General features: G+C 41.5%; 1 protein-coding gene across 6 annotated transcripts in view; it reads left to right on the top strand.

Moving 5' to 3' along the window:
• Positions 1-5,566: 5,566 nt before the first annotated feature.
• Positions 5,567-22,406, top strand: part of FGD4 (FYVE, RhoGEF and PH domain containing 4) — a 285,834-nt gene continuing 268,994 nt past the window's right edge. For 5 of the 6 annotated variants that reach the window (XR_007456626.1, XM_049625260.1, XM_049625259.1 and 2 more), the window contains exon 1: positions 5,572-5,903. Coding sequence is in view for 5 of the 6 variants with exons in the window: in XM_049625260.1 (XP_049481217.1) it covers positions 5,738-5,903 (166 nt within the window). In the remaining variant the exon portion in view is untranslated. Of the gene's footprint in view, positions 5,904-22,406 lie in introns of all 6 variants that reach the window. The other variant, XM_049625266.1, reaches the window with a different exon arrangement.

Raw genomic sequence — 22,406 nt, forward strand, 5'->3', positions numbered from 1 at the left:
TTCTTTATATATTCTGCCACTAATTCACTTCTGATCATTCCTGGAATATTTTAGCTCAAAGAATAAGCTTCTTCCAGTAATAAGTACATAAAATATATACATACATACATACATAAAATATTTGAGAAAGGAAATTGATTTAAATCATGCACATATAAGAAGCTTTAGAAAAAGTCTATCAGAATGTTATTTGGATTTATAACAGTACACAAAAATGTGTATGTTTACAAATGTATGTATATCATATTTCATCCATCCATTTTTTTTCTTTTTAACATTTCTGAAATTGCATCGCATCTTACAATCAATGGTATCATATAATTTAAGGCTAGATAGCTCCTGATAAAATATATCATTGTGGACGTGTAAACTTGGTTTTTGAGGGTTTTTTTAATTGTAGTAAAAATACATAACATGAAATTTACCATCTTAGCCATTTTAAGTGTATAGTACAGTAGTATTAATTATATGCACAGACACTAGAACTGTCCTTTTGCAAAGCTAAAACTCTATACCCATTGAACAACAGCCCCAGCAACCATTGTTCTACCTTCTGTTTTTAAGAATTTGGCTACTTTGGGGGTGACTGTGTGGCTCAGTCGGTTAAGTGTGCAACTTTGGCTCAGGTCATGATCTCACAGTTTGTGAGTTCAAGCCCTGCATCGGGCTCTGTGCTGATAGCTCAGAGCCTGGAGCCTGCTTCAGATTCTGTGTCTCCCTCTCTGTCTCTGCCCCTCTCCTGCTCATGCTCTGTCTCTCTCTCAAAAACAGATAAACGTTAAAAAAAATTAACAAAGAAATTTGGCTTTTTTTTTTTTTTTAAGTTTACTTATTTACTTTGAGAGAGAGAGAGAGAGCAGGGGAGGGGCAGAGAGAGGGGGAGAGATTCCCAAGCAGTCTCTGCACTGTCAGCACAGAGCTGGACATGGGGCCATACTCATGAACCGTGAGATCATGACCTGAGCCAAAACCAAGAGTCGGGATGCTTAGCGAACTAAGCTACCCAAGTGCCCCCAAATTTAGCTGCTTTAAATACCTCATGATCATTGAGTTTGTGCATTGTAGGTTTGTGTGTGGTGGGTTTAAAAGCATTTAAAATATCTCCAAAGAAATTTCACATAAAATGGAATCAACAAAATCTTAGAGTGTATACACACAAAGGTACAGAAACAGAACAATGGCTGCAAACGTGATTATTAGTAACATTAGTGATGGCTGTAAATGTGATACTAGCAAATATTTGTTGGAGGAATGACTGTATTTCCATGTTTCCTTAGAAAAAGTAAGAGTTCGTTGTATGGGATTAACAAGTTACCTATAAGTAGATACGGCTGTTTTATTTCTCCAGGTAAGATAAACAATTTTCTATCTCATAAAAAGCAATACAATTGGAAGTAGGAGAAATTGTAAAATTCTTCAGAATAGATAAAAGAAATTTCACAGCAAGATTCACCAAATGATCATTAACCATTTGTCATGGATGGCTCTCTATGCCCTCCACTAGGCCTTCACCTTGCCATTCCCCCTTAACATTGACTTCCTCTGGGAAACTTCTGATAGGCCAGCTTCAAGCTGGGTGCCCCTCTCCTAATATCACAGAACTATCAGGGACTGTATACTTTATAAGGTAACTGCTTTCTTTCCAGTTTCCAAGTGGTTTAAAAAGATATTGACTGGCCACTTCCTTTCAAAGAGCAATAGGGGTAAATTGAAGTTCAAGGCCAAACTTGTACCATGACAGTTTCAGAGGACTCTTTGAATTCGTGCAAATCTTCTAAGAGGTGTGTATATATGTTTCCTTGATGCAGTACTTGGTCAAAATATAGGTTGTAGAAGTTAAATTAACAAAGATTAATTAACATTAATAATATATATGAAATTATATATATGATTGCATAATTTCTAACATGCGATTTCATATATATAGAAAACTATTGAAATCTCAAGTAGTATCAACTCATCATACTGTTTACTATTTGCTGTTAAAATAAATGTAGCATCTTCTTTAATTAGGTCTTCAGAAAATTATCTTCTGTATGTCATCCCCCTAATGCTACTACATAAACTCAGCATGATTCATGCCTTTTAGTGACCTTTATTACTTTAATGACATTTCTATAAATTCCTACCCAGTGATGGCATCAAAGTAAATGACTAATAAGTTTGTAACTCATTTACTGAGGATATAACACAATTTTTTATTAAAGTGAAGAGGTTTTATCTTTCTTTAGCGAGATAAAAATAAGAATGAATTTGCTGCAAAGCATTGATTTATCATAAATTCTAGTTTGGGAAATGATGTCCTATCAGTCATGGAAGCAGCTTATTGATTCATAATTTTTCTCCTGAATGTTCTTTTTAGGCTTTATCTCACTTATTAGGGACTAGATCAGTTGGAGACTGGTTAGGTTGTTAAAATTAAATTGCATGTTTGTTTAAAATATTTAAATCAGAATTAAAAGATATATCAATATACATAAAACTTTTGCTACAATGCGAAATATAATTATAGATAAAATTTAAGGAACATGAACTAGTCTATAGTCTTGCTATGCATTTTTCTAGTCTGACCTTACACGTTAATTCCTGGGAAAGAGGTGATTCTGGGCTGCCAGCTCCTCTCCAGGAGCTCCACCATGGTGTGGGGCTCCAGCTTCTCCTCCGGCCCTTCTGCATTCCAGCTGGCAATTAGAGGACTAGAGAGTCTCATGGTGAGGGTGCAGAAGCCAGGCCCGGAGGTGACACATACCACTCCTGTCCACAAAATTTTGAAGAATGTGGTTACATGGCTCTACCTAACTTCAAGGGAAGGTTTAAATCAGTCCCCTTGTGTGCCCAAGGAAAATGATACAGGAGTGGGTTAGCATTCCGCACTGTCTCAGCCACAGAGATGGGGTGTATAAGCACCTGTGAACTGTGCTTATCTCTGTGTGTCGGTATCCAGTGCAGTTCTCATTCAATATGTGCTAACTAGTGACAAATCTCCTATTAGCTATATAGATCAAAAACACAGTACACAAAGACTATATGTATTAGATAATATTCAATATCTTGTTCTACTCTTACCTAAGATAACTTGAGATCAAATGACCCACTCATTCCATGTTGCAAATCATAGCCATCAAATGTGAAGTTCCTTAAAAATGGTTTTTATCAGAAAATAGTAAGCAGCAGTAACACTGATAGAGGTAATGTCAGTTGATATGTATGTTATAAAACATCCCATCTGAAAATACAGACATCCACTGATGTGAACTGATATTATATCATCAGGCAAATGTGAACAACTTTGAACCAAGAAAGAAATAGAAATATGTACACACTACTCAAAATATCCAAATAAGGGACCATAAAACTGCTGCCCCAAATACTTGTAGTAAGATACCTTTTTGCCCCAAACAGATGTGTTTACTGTAGTCCTTTTTTTTTTTTTTAAGTTTATTTATTTTTGGAACAGAGAGAGACAGAGCATGAATGGGGGAGGGTCAGAGAGAGAAGGAGACACAGAATCTGAAACAGGCTCCAGGCTCTGAGCTGTCAGCACAGATCCCGACGCGGGGCTCGAACTCACAGACCGCGAGATCATGACCTGAGCCGAAGTCGGCCTCTCAACCGACTGGGCCACCCAGGCGCCCCCTGTAGTCCTCTTTCGACAGAGAAAGCATTTCTCTCTCTCTCTCTCTCTCTCTCTCTCTCTGTGTGTGTGTGTGTGTGTGTGTGTGTGTGTATGTTGGGGAGGGGAGTTCATCAGTAACCAGTTCTCTAGAAAAGAAGATTGCCAGCATGTTCTCACTTAAAAAAAAATAGGTTACTCTGAGCTAGGTTGCTAGTACAGAAGTATTGATTGCAATACTACCTTTTTATGGAAGCAAATACATTATGTTAAACTTTGTATTTCAATTATGGTTAACTTGTGTATATGGAGTAAAATCTATTTCAGTATTAATTTATATTTGAAACTACGATTTAAATTATTTCCAGTACCATATGGCATAGTATATAAACTTTTAAAATAAATAAATAAATGTTTATTTATTTTTGAGAAAGACAGAGCATGAGTGGGACAGGGGCAGAGACAGAGGGAGACACAGAATCTGAAGCAGGCACCAGACTCTGAGGTGTCAGCACAGAGTTCGATGTGGGGCTCGAACTCACAAGCAGTGAGATCATGACCTGAGCCAAAGTCAGACGCTTAACCAACTGAGCTACCCAGGCACACCAGTTTATATAATTAGGTGCAATGTAGTGATATGGATAATAAATCCAAGGGGAGCAAAACCTCCTTTCAGCAAGGTATGAAAACTTAAAAATTAGGGGGTATTTTCTTCTCAGGGGGTATGTTTATTGAAGTAGCAGCCAAGGAGATTGAGACAGTTGAACTGCCCTCTTTAAAGTTTTCTTGAGAACTGGGTTATGAGCTACACTCCAGGGAGCTGGAGATGTTAAACGGGTGAAGGACCATTTGAATAAATGTGGAGTGGCTTCCAAGGTGGAAACCATGGTTGGGGAACTTCTTCAGCTTGAGTTGGGGTTCTTGGAATGCTGTTTTTTCCTCTCTGGATATGTCTGTGATTTTGGAACGGCAGCCTTTTCATTATCAGAGAGAGTAGTGAATTTTTAAATGCACGTGAGCAAACCAATTTAACGTGTATTTTCTCCAATTTGCTATTTAGCTGATGTGAAACAAAACAACAAATTAAATGGACCCTGCAGTGTGTTACTAATAAAGTCCTAAAAGTGTTCAAGGTGATGGAGGGTCTGATGCTTTTCTGGAAACCTGTGGATTGTTAGTTCCACCTTTTCCTTTTCCTTCCACACATGCCTTCGTCTTCTCTGGTCTGATGCCTCTGGTAAGACAATTTGATTCGGTGAGATAAGGACAAGACATTGATGCAGAAACTCGAGTAGAGATTCTAGCAGTGCTATGTGACCCAGTGTAGGTTCCGCTTCGGTTTCCTGATCTGAGATACTTAAGTCACCAGGTAGCTCTACGAGCATAAATAAGATTATAATCAAGGGCTCGGGACAGCGGCCTGAGGCGCACATGTGACCCCAGGCATGTGGGTGTGTAAGAGTGGCGAGCCCTTGGGCAGCGTTCAGAGTAGCTGTTAATTATCTTCTCTTTCTCCTCGAGACCAGTGCCCGGCCGGCAGGCGAACGCGGCTGACCCCTTGAGTACCCCAGGTGTGTGCCGCGCGATTCCTCTCGGCCAATGGGCTGGCCCGTAGCGTTCCGGGCGGGGCGGGGCCGTCCCGAGGAAACCGGCTCAGGAACCGCGCCCAGGGCGCTCCAATAGGCACTGCGAGTTCTTGGCTGCTTCCCGGGGAGGAGGCGGCCGCGGCGGCGCTGACTGTCTGTACTCTGCGCTCCCGGCGCTCCGCCCCCGGGACCTGCGGGCGATTGGCTCCGGCGAGGAGGGTGGACACAGCACGGCTGGCCGCTGCAGTGGCCGCGTCAGGTGAGTGCGGGAGCCGCAGCGACCGAGGCGTTGCGGCTGCGGCAGGAGCCCGAGCCAAACTCTCCGCGCGGCCCTGCGCGGCCCGGGAAGGAAGGCGCGGCGGCGCACTCGCGAGGGGCGCCGAGCAGCCCGGAGTCGCCCCTCTCGAGTCGCGCCGAGTGTGACACGCAGGCGACCCCTCCCCCCGAGGTCCGGTCCCCCCGAAGGAGCGGGTCGAGCGCACACTTGCGGACGGACGAGGGCGAGGGAGAGCGCGGAGCTGCGAGCGAACCCGGCGCGATGAGCGGCGAGGGCGGCTACAACTTCAGGCGGGTGGCTATCCGGCGGAAGTCCAGCCCGTCCTACCTGCCGCCCGGGACCCCTCGGCCCTGGAGCAGGCCCTCGCCACACCTGGGACGGGCCGAGCCGGCCGCCTTCAGGAGCCAGGCGCCCGCAGACGGCGCAGGTGAGTGTCTCGAGGGGCAGGGTAGGGCGGGGGCGTGGCCGCCGGTGGAGGAGGCGCCGGGCGCCCTGCAGGTGTGCGGTCTGCTGGCTGCTAAGGGAGCCAGCTGGGGGCAGCTTCCCAGACGCCGGAGCCTGGCTTTCCACCTTGACCGGTTTCGTCCCTTCCCCCAAAGGACCTTGGGCAGGAACTCACAGAGGGCTGAGTATGCCCTGGAGGTCACTTATCAGGGAATTCCGGAAGTATAGATATAGCTTAAAAAAAAAAAAAAAAACTTAGGAAGTAATAAGGCCCATTTTCGAGACCCTGAAGTTTAAGTTTCTTAGCTAAATTCCTGCTACGGCAGACCTAGTGAAGGACTCCTACGATACATGGGGGAGGCTGATGTTCTTCTTAGTCCGGTAGCCCAGCTGTTGGGTAACCTCGGACCAGCTACCCTGAGCGCTCTGGTTTTGGCTGTTGAAAAATACGCTTGACCTCCACTCTAATTGTGAAAGTCTCTCTCATAAGGAAACATGTTCCTAACATCAAGAAATGGAACTCTTATTGCTCTTTTTGTATAGATAAATTCAGCTATCAGTAATGCAGGATTTTGAGTTCTGAATTCTCATTTAATCTTAGTGTTGGCAGGAATCCTAAAGACGATCTATTCAAGCCCACATATTTTCCTTCTCCCTTTAACGGCATTCCTTTGATCTGAGGGGAGCTTGAACCCATGTGGAAACTAGGGACTTTTTCCCTTGATCTGTAAAACGTTTTTTACCCCCCCCCCCCTTTTTTGTGCTCCTATCCTACAATACCAGAAATGTCTTCTGTGTAGACCAGTTATCAGGCAAAACCGTCCTTTAAGCGGCAGAAATACAAATGCTCTTATTCACTTTCACACGTTTTGATTAGGCAAAGCTGTTATGAGGGTTTAAATGGGATAAGTATTGGAGTTTTAAAATTTCTCTGTCTAGTCCTTGTCCTGAAGCAGTAGTCATAGGCTAGAAACACATGATGGATGGTGAATTAGAAATTTACAGCTATAGTAGGTAAGGGTAGAAACAGTGATGTGAGAAAATAGGTAAACAAGCAACTGAATTATAGTTCTTTATGTCTCAATTTCCTCATCTGCAAAATGAGGACAGTGGTGAAATCATCTCTTCTAGATTTAGGTGTGATTCGCTCTAAAATGAATGGAAGAGTGTGTGCCCCCCCAGCCCCCCCCCCCTTTATGTACTTGAGAGGGAGAGAAAGCGGGAGGCAGGGAGGGGCAGAGAGAGAGGGAAAGAGAGAGAATCCCAAACAGGCTTTGCCAGGAGTCAGTCACAGGTCTCAAATCCACCAAAAGGAGATCATGACCTAAGCTGAAGTCGGGTGGTGGCTGACTTGAGCCACCCAGTCGCCCTGAGTGGTTTCCTTTTTTAATGAAAATATGTTTGCTTTGTTTTGAAGTTATTGATGAATTAATTTTTAAGTTGAGCTACCAAATTTCTTAGTCATCATCTGTTTTCAGTCTGAGGCTGATAGGATCCAAGTTCTTTACATCATCGTTTTACTTAAAATCGCATAACTTGAGGAGTAGGTGAGCAAAAGATGAAGAGACTTCCTTAGAAGTAGGAGTGAATGGAGTTGTGGCACTCTATGAATCTTTCCTACAAAGCAGTTGCACTTATAGAAGAAATAGTCTTTTTCTTTTTTTTTTCTTTTTAAAATGATAGGTAGGGTTTCCTGGCTGGGTCAGTTAGTGGAGCATGCAACTCTTGATCTCAGGGTTATCATTTTGAGTGCCATGTTGAGCGTAGAGATTACTTAAAAATAAAATCTTAAAAAAGCAATAATAAATGATATGTAGAATGTAGCAATAACTTTTGTAGGTCAGTTACATTGTTTTAAAACGGTTTATAAGAACTCAAAGTTTTTGCTGCTGTTATTTTCAGAGTTGAAAAGTGGAAAGTACTGTCTTCCTCGATAAGATTCTTTCTCTTTACCATAATATATATATTCTCAATATATTTGAGAATGATCTGATATTTAGACAAGTAGTCTTAACCTATTGAGCGACCACACCCTATGCAAAAGTGCTTCCTTTTTTGAATCAAATCTGCCTCCCTATTCAGTATCATCCAATGATCATTACATAAGTAGGATCCTCTCCAAATAAAAAAATAAACCAGGTTTAATTTGCAAGAAGTGTCCATTTCTTTGCAGCACCTAGAAACGTATTTATATATGAAACCACAACATTTAGACCCATTGCATACACAGTGGATGTTACTCATAATTGAAAAATTACTTTCCCTTTTAAAGAAGGAACAAAAACTGCGAGGTTAAGAACTTAACAGAAAATTTGGTGTAGTGATATTGTGTTATATCTATGATTGTGAAACCGACTATTTTTAGAGTTTGCTGATTTGGTGCCAAAAAAATAAATGAAAGTAAAGTCTACCAACTGCATCTTCTGTATATACCTGGAATGTGCATTTCCTGATCTAGGTGAAGCAGAGAGTTAAGATGATTAAGATATAGGGTTTGGGACTCATAGCACCCAAGTTTTAATTCTTCTTTTATTACTCGCTGTGTGAATTGGACCAAGTCCCTTAATTTCTCAGTTTCTTCATTTGAAAAATGCAGAGAACAGTACTTTATAAGATTATATAAGTAAATGGCAGAAAACAAACATTCCAGATAGTATTGTAACAAGGAATTTTTTTTACCTATCTGTGTCTGAAAGAGTCTGGCACTAGGACACAATAAATACTTGTTGAATGAATGGATACCCTCCCCCTGTAATATTCATAATAGCAACTATTTAGTGACTGCACTTTCTATACTAAGTACTATGCTATGTGATACACAAACACACACACTTATGAATTTATTTTATAACAATCTTAATAGGTAAGTAGCGGTAAGCCCATTTTACCACTGAAGAAATTGAAGCACAGAGAGCTTTACTCACTGGCTTGAAATCTTAGAATTGGTACTTGGTTTGCTAGGAATGAAATTCAAATGTGCCTGGAGTCAAAGGCAATGGTCCTATACACATAAAATTAAGCACATAATTCTACTATGGAAAAAACACATAATTAAAGGGATGTTTTACATACACAAAAATGTTCTTTTTTTTTTTTTTTCTGTTGTCCTAGGGAAACTCCTTTATTTTCTTATGATCTTAGCAATAAAAATACGTTTAGAAGCATATCTGTTGTAATTTATTCACCATCCAGGTGCTTTGTGGTGAAGGACTTTTCACATTGTATGATGTGCTACCTTTCTGTAAGTGGAGTTTCTTTTTCCGGTTCTCGTCACAGCTGGAGTACTCAGATTTTCAACACTTACCTCCAATACCCCGAGCACTTTTGGAGGGCTCATTTCACCTTTGTTGTGGGAGGAGGGATGGAGATTTGGGTAAGAGTGATGAGCATTTACTGTTTATTGAATGCTGTCTCTGAACCAGGATTGCATGTGGTTTTGCTTCCATTTCTATAACAACGTGTAAGACAGGTTCTATTATCATTTTAGACAAGAAGAAAGCTCAAGTTTCAGAAGGTCGTAACTGTAACGCTCTACAACCAGCCTAATCTCCAGGGGAAGGATTTGAACGGAGTCTCTCTGGTCTCAGTGCTCATACACTTGTAACACTAGTTCTTGAAGGTTTCCCAGGGCTTTGAGAGGCAAAGTGCATGGTGACCAATATGTTACATATGTTAGCGCTAATATTCTTTGTGACGTTAATAATGTATTTTACACTTAAAACAATGATCTGAACAAATAATTTAAAGATTTATAATAAAATAGTGGTGTGCAGCAATATCGTTAATGTTTCTTGAAGCTGTTTAAAGAGGGACTTTGAAATAGGAAAGTCCTTCAGAGGGACAGGAAACAGGAAGTGTTTTTTAGTTTGGATTTCCTTCCAAGGGCAGTTAGAGTGGTCCTTTGTCTCTTAATGAACAGCCATGCCAACTTGTGAAGCTGAGGACCTTCAGAGACTTACTCCACATTTACTTATTTGCTTACATTTTTCTTCTGCTGACAGACACTTGGGTTCATGGATCCCACTGGTGACAGAAGAGGATGTGGGACTTTTGGGGAAGGGATTAGGGGTCTGCCCAAAGCCACTACCTCTGGGCTTCCAGGACCCTGTATGCATACCTGGTATAGTCCCAGTTGTACTGAAATTCTTTTCTACATGCATGTGCTGAAAAGTTGTTTGAAAAAGGAGTCAAACATGATGCATTTAATTTTGTGAGTGTAATGTGAGATTCACTAGATTTGGACAGGAGCCCAGAAACCTATACTTTTTAAATAGTACATGGAGGGATGCCTGGGTGGCTCAGTTGGTTAAGCATCCAGATTTGGCTCAGGTCATGATCTCATGATTCTGTTTGTGGGTTCAAGCCCTGTAGTGGGCTCTCTGCTGTCAGTAAGGATCCTCTGTCCCTCTCTCTCTCTGCCCTCCCCCACTAACACTCTTAAAAAAAAAAAAAAAGTACATCAGAACAGGGCGCCTGGGTGGCTTAGTCGGTTAAGTGTCCGACTCTTGATCTCTGCTCAGGTCATGATCTCACAGTTCGTGGGATTGAGCCCTAAGTCAGGCTTCACGCTGTTGGCATGGAGCCTCCTTGTTGTTCTCTCTCCCTCTCTCTGTTCCCCTCCCCTACTTGAGTGCGCTCATGTGTGCGCTCTCTCTCTCTCTTTCTCTCTCTCTCAAAATAAGTAAAATTATAAAAGGAAAGTACATCAGGTGATTTTGATGATCTACTTGGTTTCCAAAGGTCCTCCTACTGGCTGCATCAGAATTACTTGGAGTGCTTAATTAAAAATTCCCAGGGGTGCCCGGGTGGCTCAGTTGGTTGAGCGTCAGACTTTGGCTCAGGTCATGATCTCGCGGTTTGTGAGTTCGAGCCCTGGGTGGGGCTCTGTGCTGACGGCTCAGAGCCTAGAGCCTGCTTCAGATTCTGTGTCTCCCTCTCTCTCTGCCCCTCCTCTGCTCATGCTCTGTCTGTCTCTGTCTTTCAATAATAAATAAACGTTGAAAAAAAATTAAAGAAAAATTCCCATCCATACCCTGGGTATAATGAGTCAGAATCTCCAGGGGTAGGGTTAGAGAAGCTGTATTTTTAACAAGTGCCCCAGATGATTCTAATGTGCAACCGCTTTACTGTGAATTCCTAAACATTGGTAAACCCTGCCTTTGGTCCTCAGCACAGGTAACCAAAATTAGCAGGTGCAAAGCAAAGAACTATCTAGATGGCCCTTCAACTAGCACAACATCCAGGTCCTCTGTACTTTTTGGCAAACCTTTTGCCCATTTCTGGCTGATTCTTCATTGCATTTTTTATATCTGTTACAGGTATTTTCTACTTTGTTCTTGTTTCTCAGCTCAAGCTGTGAGATCATGACCTGAGCAGAAGTCGGAGACTTAACCGACTGAGCCACCCAGGCCCCCCCCACCCCACCAGATTAATTTTCTTAAATCTGGACCTTGATCATAATCTTCACATTGTCGGAAGCATTCTGTGGCTCACCAACTGCCTGTTACTGATGTCTATAATGGAATATTCTAAAATGGTCACCTTAGTGACTGTTGGTTAAATCTTTACCAGTAACCTCTCAGTGGGGAGATGGACCTTTTAAAATTCATACATTCGTTCTTATTTGAAGTAGCCATGCATTGATCACAGTTCAGGAATTGTGTGTTTGTTTTCATGAGTAAATTTAGCATTGTTTGCAGAACATTGTCTAGAATTAGTTCTCTGTCCCTGGAGTGTAGTTGGCAGTGTGGACATCACCAACAAGTATTCTGGGTGCCCATGATCAATTTTGTATTGCCTCCCTTATGCAAGAATACAGTGGAGAAGCCAACCCCAGCTGCTATGCCCCTCACGCGTACCAGCGCACTGAAATTAAGCCATCAACTTCAGCTGCAGCATCTGCAAAAACTAGGGAGCTGCCACCATTCTGGGGAATGCTTGAGCCACAGTGCAGTCTTGCTGCACACCAGTACCCCATCTGCTCTGCAAGGCTAGGTTGTTCTCTGGGGCCTCTAGCAAGATTTTGTGTTAAGCTCCATGTTAAGAGTAACCCTAAAAAGTGCAATAACTTTGCGAAGAGGTTATTTGTATTTTTTTAAATGTATGCTAGTGAGCATATTTAGGAAGTGAAAAGTCAGTAGGTAGAACCAAATAAGATGCCCTGACTGAAGAATACAGGTGAGTTATGCTTACAGTTTCAAGTACAGTGCAATATAATGTGTGTGAGGTTCTCAAATTATAGCCAACTAAAACCCTTGATAGAAAGAGTAAAACATACATTTATTTAATTAATTAATTAATTAATTAATTTAGCGAGCTGGGGAGTGGCAGAGAGGGAGAGAGAGAATCCCGAGCAGGCTCTGTGCTGTCAGCGCAGAGCCCAATGTGCACTGTGGGAGATCAAGCCCGACTAACGGTGAAATCATGACCTGGGCCAAAACTAAGAGTTGGCTACTTCCCAGGCACCCTGAAAAATAAAACTTCTAAACAAAGTGATCTTCATTTCACCTGCAGAAAGTTGAGTGATCTATACCTTTTTTCCCTAATTTATGCTATTTAATGGTATCATTTGGTGGTATACCATGTTGATAAATGATATTGGGAGTCCAAAGGTGAATGAGACGAATGCCTTGACCTTTGGTCATTTCAATCCTAGAAGGAGCAGTAGGATGTAAAATAAACACCTGGGTATAAGTTAGTGTTGTATGTAAAAGCAGTGATTAGAGTGGTTGTAGTTCAGAGGAAGGAAATCCATACCAGGTCGGAAAAATGATTTCACTCCCAAGTCCATTCAGAGCCCTACACCAATTAACTCCATCTATGTATCTCCATTCTCTTTTCAGTTTTCTGTATCCTTCATTACAAAGCTTGCCTCCTAGAATCCCACTAAAGCTAGGGATCCTTCAGTCTTTTAACAAGTATATCAGTGTTCACTATGGACGAGGCATTGTGGCAGGGCCTAGAAATCTAGGTGAAAAGAATCCATGATAAGGGCTGATAGTATCTTTTGGAGTTGGACAAGCTTTGGAGTTGGACGGACTGAGTTTGAAGCCTCCTCTAGTAATTAAGTGGTGGATTTGGAGCTCTTTTTGACTCTGCTCCCTTATATATAAAATGGGAATGTTAATATTACCTACATCATAGAGTTGTTGGAAGAATAAAAGTTAATATTCTTAAGGGCTTAGAGCAGTGTTTGAGAAGTGTTGAGAGAATAACTTTCAGTAGTTTTGTTGGGATTAACACAAGTGCTATCCTCATAGTCTGGCTTTCTCTTCTATTTTAGGTGTCCCTCTAATCTGGTGCTATCTCACGAGATTGTGATTGGTTGCTTACAGTTGTACCTATTGAATGCAAGCTCAAACATGCTGAGCCCTTTCCTGCTTAGCCCTCTTCTCCCGAGTTCCTGCCGAAAGGGCCTCTCTCCTCCGTCTTCCCTCTTGTGCCATCCTGAGCCCCACTTTCATGTCAAACTTCCCTAAAGCCTGGAGTGCATCACAGAACCACCACCCTCTACCTCTATTTCCTAACTGAAGTCTGGCCTTCTCTTCACACTGATCCTCTGGTGACTCAAGTGGCCATTGGTCATCTTGCATGATCCATGGACCTCCTGGTCAGGATGTGAGGCCAGTCCTCCCATAGCTTTCCCTGACTATTTGTCTAATATGTTCCTAGAAAAAAAATCCTCATTAACTCTTGCCAGCCAACTCCAGTTCTTCATGTTTGTATGTTCGTCTGTTGTACCTGCCCCACCAGTCCCTAACTGGAGTCATCCATTGCCATCACTCCTCAGGGGCCCTTCGAAGTCCATGTAAGGGCACAGTAAATGTGAAGTAAACGGAAGAATCCCAAACTAGCTTGGCACATCTTGGTCCAACACAAATATTTTCTGGCAATGCTGTCAGAAAATGGAATTGGGTTCCTTTAATGATGGTGAGCTCCTTATTAATGAGGATGCTCAAAGATAGGCCAGGTGACTTAGTGGCTGTGCTGTAGAGATGGGGTGTCTTTCTGGCCTGTGCTCCTAGCTCAGAGATTGTTCTCCTGTCAATGGTTCTTTGCTTTCCTTCTGTGTCTATATCATTTGTATGCACCTATAAGCAACGTGTGGTAGTTTTGTGCAGCGGTGTGTTAGGGGAAGCTTGGGAGTGGTATACTTCGGCCTTGTTGAGAATTCATTGACTAGGTGCCCTTTTTGTTTAACAATTGTGATTAGTCCCGACATTCTTTCTGATGCTGTGGTATGTCTGGACTAAGAGACCTTTGGAATTCGGAGGACCTGGGTTGCTCCTCTATGGAAAGACACAATGCTTTTTTGTCCAAAATTTTGTTCTCTTCTAGCTTTGTCTCTCCCATTCTTGCTATCCTCCTTTTATGGCCTTTTTTTTTTTTTTTTTTTTTTTCTCTTGTTTCTCACTCTTAGGACTTAGCTTTTGAGATCAAAACTCCTAATAAAAGTTGTCTTTTGGGGCACCTGGCTGACTCAGCTGGAAGAGCGTGCGACTCTTGGTCTTTGGGTCATGAGTTCAAGCCCCACTTTGGGTGTGGAGCCTACTTAAAAAAAAAATTAGGGGCACCTGGGTGGCTCAGTTGGTTGAGTGACCGACTCTTGCTTTTGGCCGCTCAGTTGTGAGATTGAGGCCTATGTTGGGCTCACTCTGAGCATGGAGCCTGCTTGGGATTCTCTGTCTCCCTCTCACTCTGTGCCTTCTCTCTCTCTCTCTCTCTCTCTCTCTCTCTCTCTCTCTCTCTCCCCCTCTCTCTCTCCCCCTCTCTCTCTCCCCCTCTCCCTCTCCCTCTCTCCCTCCCCCCTCCCCCACCCCCCACCCAAAAATTAAAACCTTAAAAAAAGTTTTTTTAAGTTGTCTTTCTGCCCAGATCTAATGGGCTTGCTTTAAAAAACAATCTGAGGGGCGCCTGGGTGGCTAAGTTGGTTGGGCATCTGACTTCGGCTCAGGTCATGGTCTCGCGGTCTGTGAGTTCGAGCCCCGCGTTGGGCTCTGTGCTGACAGCTCAGAGCCTGGAGCCTGCTTCAAATTCTGTGTCTCCCTCTCTCTCTGCCCCTCCCCCATTCATGCTTTGTCTTTCTCTCTCTGTCAAAAATAAACATTAAAAAAGTAATAAAAATAAAAAATAAAACAATCTGAGTGATAGATATTAGGTATGATCAGAAGCAAAATTTTAGTTTCCAGTTCTCATAGCAAAAGGTGAGACTGTGGAACATCTGATACCTGAAATCTGTATTGTTTTCCAGATCTCAATGTATTTCACCAAATCTAAAATGCACACTTTTTCACATTTTAACATCTCTGAAATTGGGATGCTTTCCGTTGGTGGCATTTAAAAAATTGTAAGATGTTGAAAGATAGATTGGCTTGAATTGTAAAATGTAACTGCAGTATTTACTCCCTCTGAATAATAGTGAAGATGATGAAATGTATTCCTGGATTATATAACTGAGAACATTGACTAACCACTGCCTTCTCCCTCTTCTCTAAACCCAAAACATATGTTGTGTGGTTATCTCCTCTGTATCTCTGGCTACTTCTTCAGCCCCCTTAATTATAATTATTATAATAAGAGTCATAATAGCTATCATTTATTGAGCACTTACTTTGTTGGTCAGACCCTGTCCTAAGTGCTTTATGTGCATAAACTCAGTTACCACAAGTCCTCACTGTACAGAAGTGGAACCAGAAGCCCAGACAGATTAAATCATTTGTTAGAAGTTCATATGGCTGGGGGAGCCAGGATTTAAATCCATGCTCTCAACACCTGGGCTTTTCTATCTCCCATTAATTTCTTATTGCCAGTTTTTAACATCCCTGAACATAAAGTTACTAATTGTTGCTCTTGAGTAACAGAGGAAGCACTTTTCCCTGGTATTTTTCTCTATTCTATCCATAGTATTCAAAACAAAAGCAATGCTCTGACCCACTGTAGCTAGTAAGGAAGGGAGGAAAAAACAAACAAACAAACAAACATGTTCATGGAGAAAGAGAAACATTCTTAGAAAAGATTCTGCAGATGGAAACAAGAAATAGTTACCTGGTCTTTGCTGTGCACCCAGACTTCCCAGGAATACTTACCTAATTCAAGTCCTCTGCTGCTTTCTTTCTAGGAAATTTTGACTAGATTATATCCTATCTTTAGCAGGTTGATACTTATGTACCGAACTTTGAAGTTATATGAATAGTATTAATTTTCAAGAATCCTGCTATTTATAGATGTTATCCAAACAGGAAAAACTGCATTTCTCTTACCTAATTAAAAAAAAATAGAACTATAATGTATGGCTATGTAATAGAATATGTCTATTATACACATGTATATGTGTGTATATAATGTTAATAGATCAATATCATGATCCTATTGGTATGTGTCAGCAAGGCACTTTAAATTTTCAAGAGAATTCTGTAAGCTCCCTCCTCCCACCACTCTTAACACCTTAAAGCACAGGGTGTGGGTAGTCACACTCAGATGCCCACTGTGGAAGAAATAGGAAACTGACGAGGGTGCTAATTAGAGCCCCTTTTTAGTCCTTTTATAGAAAGTGGTAAGCTCAGGCCACTGGTTGTGAAAACAGTGAAAAGAAGGGAAGAGAAGGATTCGCGGAGAAGCAAGGAGGAAACTGCCAATGATGGCCATCATTGTTCCGAAGTCAGTGTGGTGCCCAGTAGAGGCTCATTTTCAATTGAGAACTGATGCTCGTTTCCAAGTTTTGGAACTAAAGGACCAACTTGCAAGTTTTTGTTAACCTGGGAGATTTGCTTTAACCACATTGTGGGCACTGGGGAGATAGAAAAAAGAAATAGAAAAGTAAAAGATATTTGTGTAATCCCCACTTCCAGGGGGCATCCTATAATGTCATGAGAGCTTCCCAGAGCTGGCAGGAGTGCGTGGGGTATTTTTCTTCCTCATGGTCTTGATGGTAACCCATTTCTGTAAACCTGAGGAAAATTGTATTGGCAATTACATGTATCATTGACACACTAAAAGCCCTTATTTCAGAATATTTCACTCCTGCAGATCTTTTGTTAATTGTCCATTTCTGGCATAGATTCCTGGGTTCCACTATTCATACTTTTTCATCTGGAAAAGGTCTCAAAGCCAGTTCCTTACAGTTAGTTCCTGCAAATGTTATAGTGGCTCATTCAGAAAATAGGCTTCGTTATGGACTTTTGGAAAAGCTTAACAGTTTATATCTGCTTATTTGCCTTTATCTGAAAATACTACTCCCCAATTATAGATGGAGAAAATCCCTTCCTGTTATTTTTTTCTTCTAATATTTTCTCTTTGCTCATGTGTTATGTGACACAACTTCTTATTGTAGACCTGAAAGTCTTGGAACTTTCAGTCACTTGAAACATTATTTTTATTTTTTTATGTCTGTTTATTTTTGAGAGAGTGTGAGCGGGGGAGGGGCAGAGAGAAAGGTAGACATAGAATCCGAAGCAGGCTTCAGGCTCTGAGCTGTCAGCACGGAGATTCTCAGACCCACGAAGTGCGAGATCATGACCTGAGCCGAAGTTGGACACTTAACAGACTGAGCCAACCAGGCTCCCCAAAACATTTTTAATGTTTAAAAAGTATTGAGTTCATCTGTTTTCCATGTTTGCTTAAATTCACCTTCACCCTGAGGCCTTTCCCTGACCATCTTATTTAACGTTGGAAACCCTGCTCTCCCACTCTTTTCCGGGTTTTATTTTTCTTTGTAACACTTGGCACTATTTAACTGTTTTCTACTCCTACCTTCTGCTGTTCGTCCCCTCCCCCGCCCCCAGTACATGAACTAACCTCCATGAGATCAGCTGGTTTTGTCGGTTGCGTTCTTTTTTCACAAAGGCAGGGTATAGTCCGGGTCCACATTGTGGCAACTGCCCAGCTTAGGCCTGAGGGCTTGTGAAACAGGGATGTAGGTCGTGGTTGTGTGTTTGGGTGGGTAGTGGGAGTGAGCATTGGTCAGACCTGTGAGGTAGGGTGCCAGGCTGGGCCCTTTGACCAGAGCGCCAACGCTACAGCAACTAAGACACTGTCGGCTGCAGTTTTGACCGGAACAGGTGGAGGCAGAGTGTGGGATCAAACTGATTTAAGAATAAAGTAGAGACGAGTTGGCATGAGGCCTCAGTTCATCAAGTTGAGACTATGTAGTTAGAGAAGCTTCTTCATCGCTTTTACTAATTAGTTGAATGACTTTAACACGAAGATGATTTTATGTTAGCATAATGAGAGCAGTGATTCTAGTGGTCTTGTTCCCTGCTATTTCTCCAGACCTAGAAGAGCTCCTGGCTCACTGGGTTTTTGTGAAATTGGGTGAGGGCGGGGGTACAAGTTTAGCACTCAAGATTTCAAAGTGCATGTTTTATGCCAGCCCAATATTTAAAAATCTAGTTAGTAAACAAACTTTACCCTACCTTACCTTCATTTTTTTCTTTACTCGTTGTCTTTATTTTTCCGAAATAGAGTTCCTTTAAATAAGTTTTCTTGGTGCAGATGAGAGGTGATTCAGTTTAAAGGTGCGCAACTAGAACTTTTAAAAGTATATGTGTTTAATATACAAGGTATACTTTAATTATAACTATTGAAGTTACATCTCTGAATTGTTTCCTTGAGACAAAGTTCTATCTGTGAAAATCACTGTGGGGGTGGGGTGTAAGGGAAAAAGTCCTTTGGCAAAGCAAAGGGATTAGCTATCTGATAGTATGTTTAACCTGAACTACATAACCAGCTGAGTCTTTTCCCTTGGTTTTCTTTTTTTTTTTAATTTTTTTTTTTAACGTTTATTTATTTTTGAGACAGAGAGCATGAATGGGGGAGGGTCAGAGAGAGGGAGACACAGAATCCGAACCAGACTCCAGGCTCTGAGCTGTCAGCACAGAGCCCGACGCGGGGCTCGAACTCACTGACCGCGAGATCATGATCTGAGCCGAAGTCGGCCGCTTAACCGACTGAGCCACCCAGGCGCCCCTTCCCTTGGTTTTCTAAGGTTTCTCATAGGACTCTGAAAGATTTTTTCCTTTCCAGCTCTTTTATTTGATAGTACATTCTAAAACTTTCCATCTACATTTGTATGATGGAGGAAGACCTCAAACCATAGTAGTTAGCTTTGTGTTAGCTTGCAGTAGATCTTTCTTAGCCACGGAAAAGTTGGTTGTCCTGTACCTACAAAACGAGGTACAGGTGAGCACTTAATGGCTTGAATACAAAACTCCTTACAGCTGGAATATTTAAAATAGTTTTGTTCTCTTCCCCATAAATTTCATGCACAGGAAAATAATTTTAAATTCATAGGCTAGGGGCGCCTGGGTGGCTCAGTTGGTTAAGCGTCCGACTTCAGCTCAGGTCACGATCTCGCGGTCCGTGAGTTCGAGCCCCGCGTCAGGCTCTGGGCTGATGGCTCGGAGCCTGGAGCCTGTTTCCGATTCTGTGTCTCCCTCTCTCTCTGCCCCTCCCCCATTCATGCTCTGTCTCTCTCTGTCCCAAAAATAAATAAACGTTAAAAAAATAATAATAAATAAATTCATAGGCTAAATTCATTTCTTTGCTCCTTTATAATAGTCTGGGCTTTTCAAAGAAGAAAGCTTTAATTATACTGTCTATAGGAAGGTCACTTCCTTCATGTCAATTAGGATTTTTGTGTATCTGGGGCCACTCTCTGGTTTCTTTATAGGTGTAATTAACTTAATTGCCTTCTCAGTGCTTTATGCTAGGGAAATGGGAACTGCGTTAAATTTTTGTAGATATTGACATTTAGAATATGATTAATTTGTGAATTAGGGTTCAGATTTATTCTAATGCAAAAATCTATACAATGTGATGAGGCATCATTTGGTGTTTTGATCAAATTTTGTTTACTCTGTATAAGTCATGGAGTAGTGGACAAGATTAAAGAAAAATTCAGTACAGTGATGAGTGGTAGAAATTTTTTGTTCTGAGAGAAATAGCTTCATTTCTTGAAAGTGGGGTAAAATTGGTTAAGAGATCTGGCTCAGTAATCACACAGGCCTGGGTTCAAATCCTGCCTCTGCCACTGCACAGCTTCGGGCAAGTTGTCTTACCTCCCGAAGGCTTTCTTTATAATCAGGATAATGAAAATGATCATTACATTGTAAAGGATTAAATGAAGTAATGCATGTCAAATTTGGTACATTTACATATTCAGTACTCAAATGCTGCTACAAATTGTATACAGACCGTGTGTATATGGTATATGTAATATATGTATGATTGTGCATTTTAATTGGTAATTAGAATTGGACCCAGGTCTTTTGAAGATGTCTGCTGAAACTAATATATCAAAACTTCTACACAGATACCCACAGAATTAAGTAGAACAAGCAGATTTCAAATTAGCAAATGTTTTTATTAGCTCCTAAAATCTTACAAAGATTTTAATGTGTTTTTATGTTTACAAAGGTATGCTTAGAAAGTTTTTTCAGATGTTTTATGAATTCCTTGTTACTTTTTTGGGTGTTTTATATTTGACCAGTGTCTTTTCATTTTCAACAGAAAGGAAATACCTTTTGTAGACTCCCCGATCTTCCTATTGCACATTATTTCACATATTTCCCTCTATCATCCTATATGCTACTGATATGTTGTCACCATGAAACTTATTTTTCATAATGTTGCACGTCAGTGTTGAGGGTAGGAATATGCAGGAAATGCTCAGTTCTTTTCTTCTTAGAAGATAGTACGTTCTCCTTTGCATTATTGACATGGCTCGGAAATATGTCGTACTGACCACACTGTACCTTCCTAGATCAGTCTTGTTTAACAGCAGTAACTGTTAGGACATTACCCCAAGTTGAAAAAGAAAAAAGTATCTATAGCTCTTAAAGTAATGTTGAAAGTTCTGAAATTTTTTCATGTTAGCCTTCATCAACAAATACTTTAAGCTTGGTTTTACTTTTCCCCACTGTTCATTGCAGATGAAAAGCCACAAATTAGGAGAGGCAAGAAGGGGAGTGACCACAGGAGTGTGCTTCTAAACAATACAGCAGAAATTGTCTGACAATCTGACATAAAGAATAGAAAAAATTTGCAATACCATCCAATGTTTCAGTAATGGATATTCACAACTATGTCTTTGTCATCAAAAAAGTTAAATAATGTTCAACACTGTAAAAAGCAATAGTGTATAATTTCCTAAAAATTTTGACTGTGATTGATTTCAATTTTACCTTCATGTACCAGACTAGGATTATAGTGTAACATCATAGAAATAGCATTCTGGCTGTTAAGTCACAATCAGACTCTTTTTTTTCCACTCCCTTTCCCTTTGGTTTCCATTGGCCTACCTCTTGGGTCTTTATGAAATCAAAGCAAACTGTAGATAAAGGGTGTGAAAATTCTCTACAAGTGCTAGTGGTTGGTAAACAGGATTTAATTTGTAAACCCCAATTATGATGGTTTTTTTAAATTATTTTTTAAATGCTTTTTATATGTTTATTTATTTTTGAGAGAGCGCGCGAGCAGGGGAGGGACAGAGAGAGAAAGGGAGACACTGAATCTGAAGCCGGCTGCAGGCTGAGTGGTCAGCACAGAGCCCGATGCAGGGCTCAAACTAACGAACCGTGAGATCATGACCTGAGCTGAAGTTGGATGCTTAATCGACTGAGCCACCCAGGTGCCCCTAAATGAATTTTTTTAATGTTTGTTTATTTTTGAAAGAGAGAGAATGAGCAGGGGAGGGGCAGAGAGAGAGGGAAACACAGAATCCGAAGCAGGCTCTAGGCTCTGAGCTGTCGGCCCAGAGCCTGATTCGGGTCTCAAACTCATGAGCAGTGAGATCATGACCTGAACCGAAGTCGGACACTTAACGGACTAAGCCATCTAGGTGCCCCTCAATTATGTTTAAGAGCACCATCCATAAAGTATTTGGTTAATGCAGAATTCCCCAGTCTGCACCATTGACACTGTGGGGCTCATAATTCTTTGTTGTAGGGGCTGTCCTGTGCATTGTAGGACATTTACCAGCATCCTAGCCTCTACTCACCGGATGAAAGTAGCTCAGACATTGCCAAATTTTCCATGAAGAGCTAAAATTGCCCCAGCCTGAGAACCACTGCTTTAGTGTAAGTGTGTTTAAATTAGGTATAAACTGGTGTGCTTGGGTAGCTCAGTTGGTTAAGTGTCTGACTTTGGCTCAGGTCATGATCTCACTGCTCGTGAGTTCGAGCCCCACATCAGACACATCTGTGCTGACACCTCAGAGTCTGGTGCCTGCTTCAGATTCTGTGTCTCCCTCTCTCTCTGCCCCTGTCCCACTCATGCTCTGTCTTTCTCAAAAATAAATAAGCATGTATTTATTTTAAAATTTTTAATGTTTATTTATTTTTGAGAGAAAGAGAGAGAGAGACAGAGTGCGGGCAGGGGAGGGGCAGAGAGAGAGAGGGAAACACAGAATCTGAAGCAGGCGCCAGGCTCCGAGCTGTCAGCACAGAGCCCGACGCAGGGCTTGAACCAAGAACCGCGAGATCGTGACCTG

The sequence above is a fragment of the Panthera uncia genome, chromosome B4 (assembly GCF_023721935.1).
Source record: "Panthera uncia isolate 11264 chromosome B4, Puncia_PCG_1.0, whole genome shotgun sequence".
NCBI classification, from domain to species: Eukaryota; Metazoa; Chordata; class Mammalia; order Carnivora; family Felidae; genus Panthera; species Panthera uncia.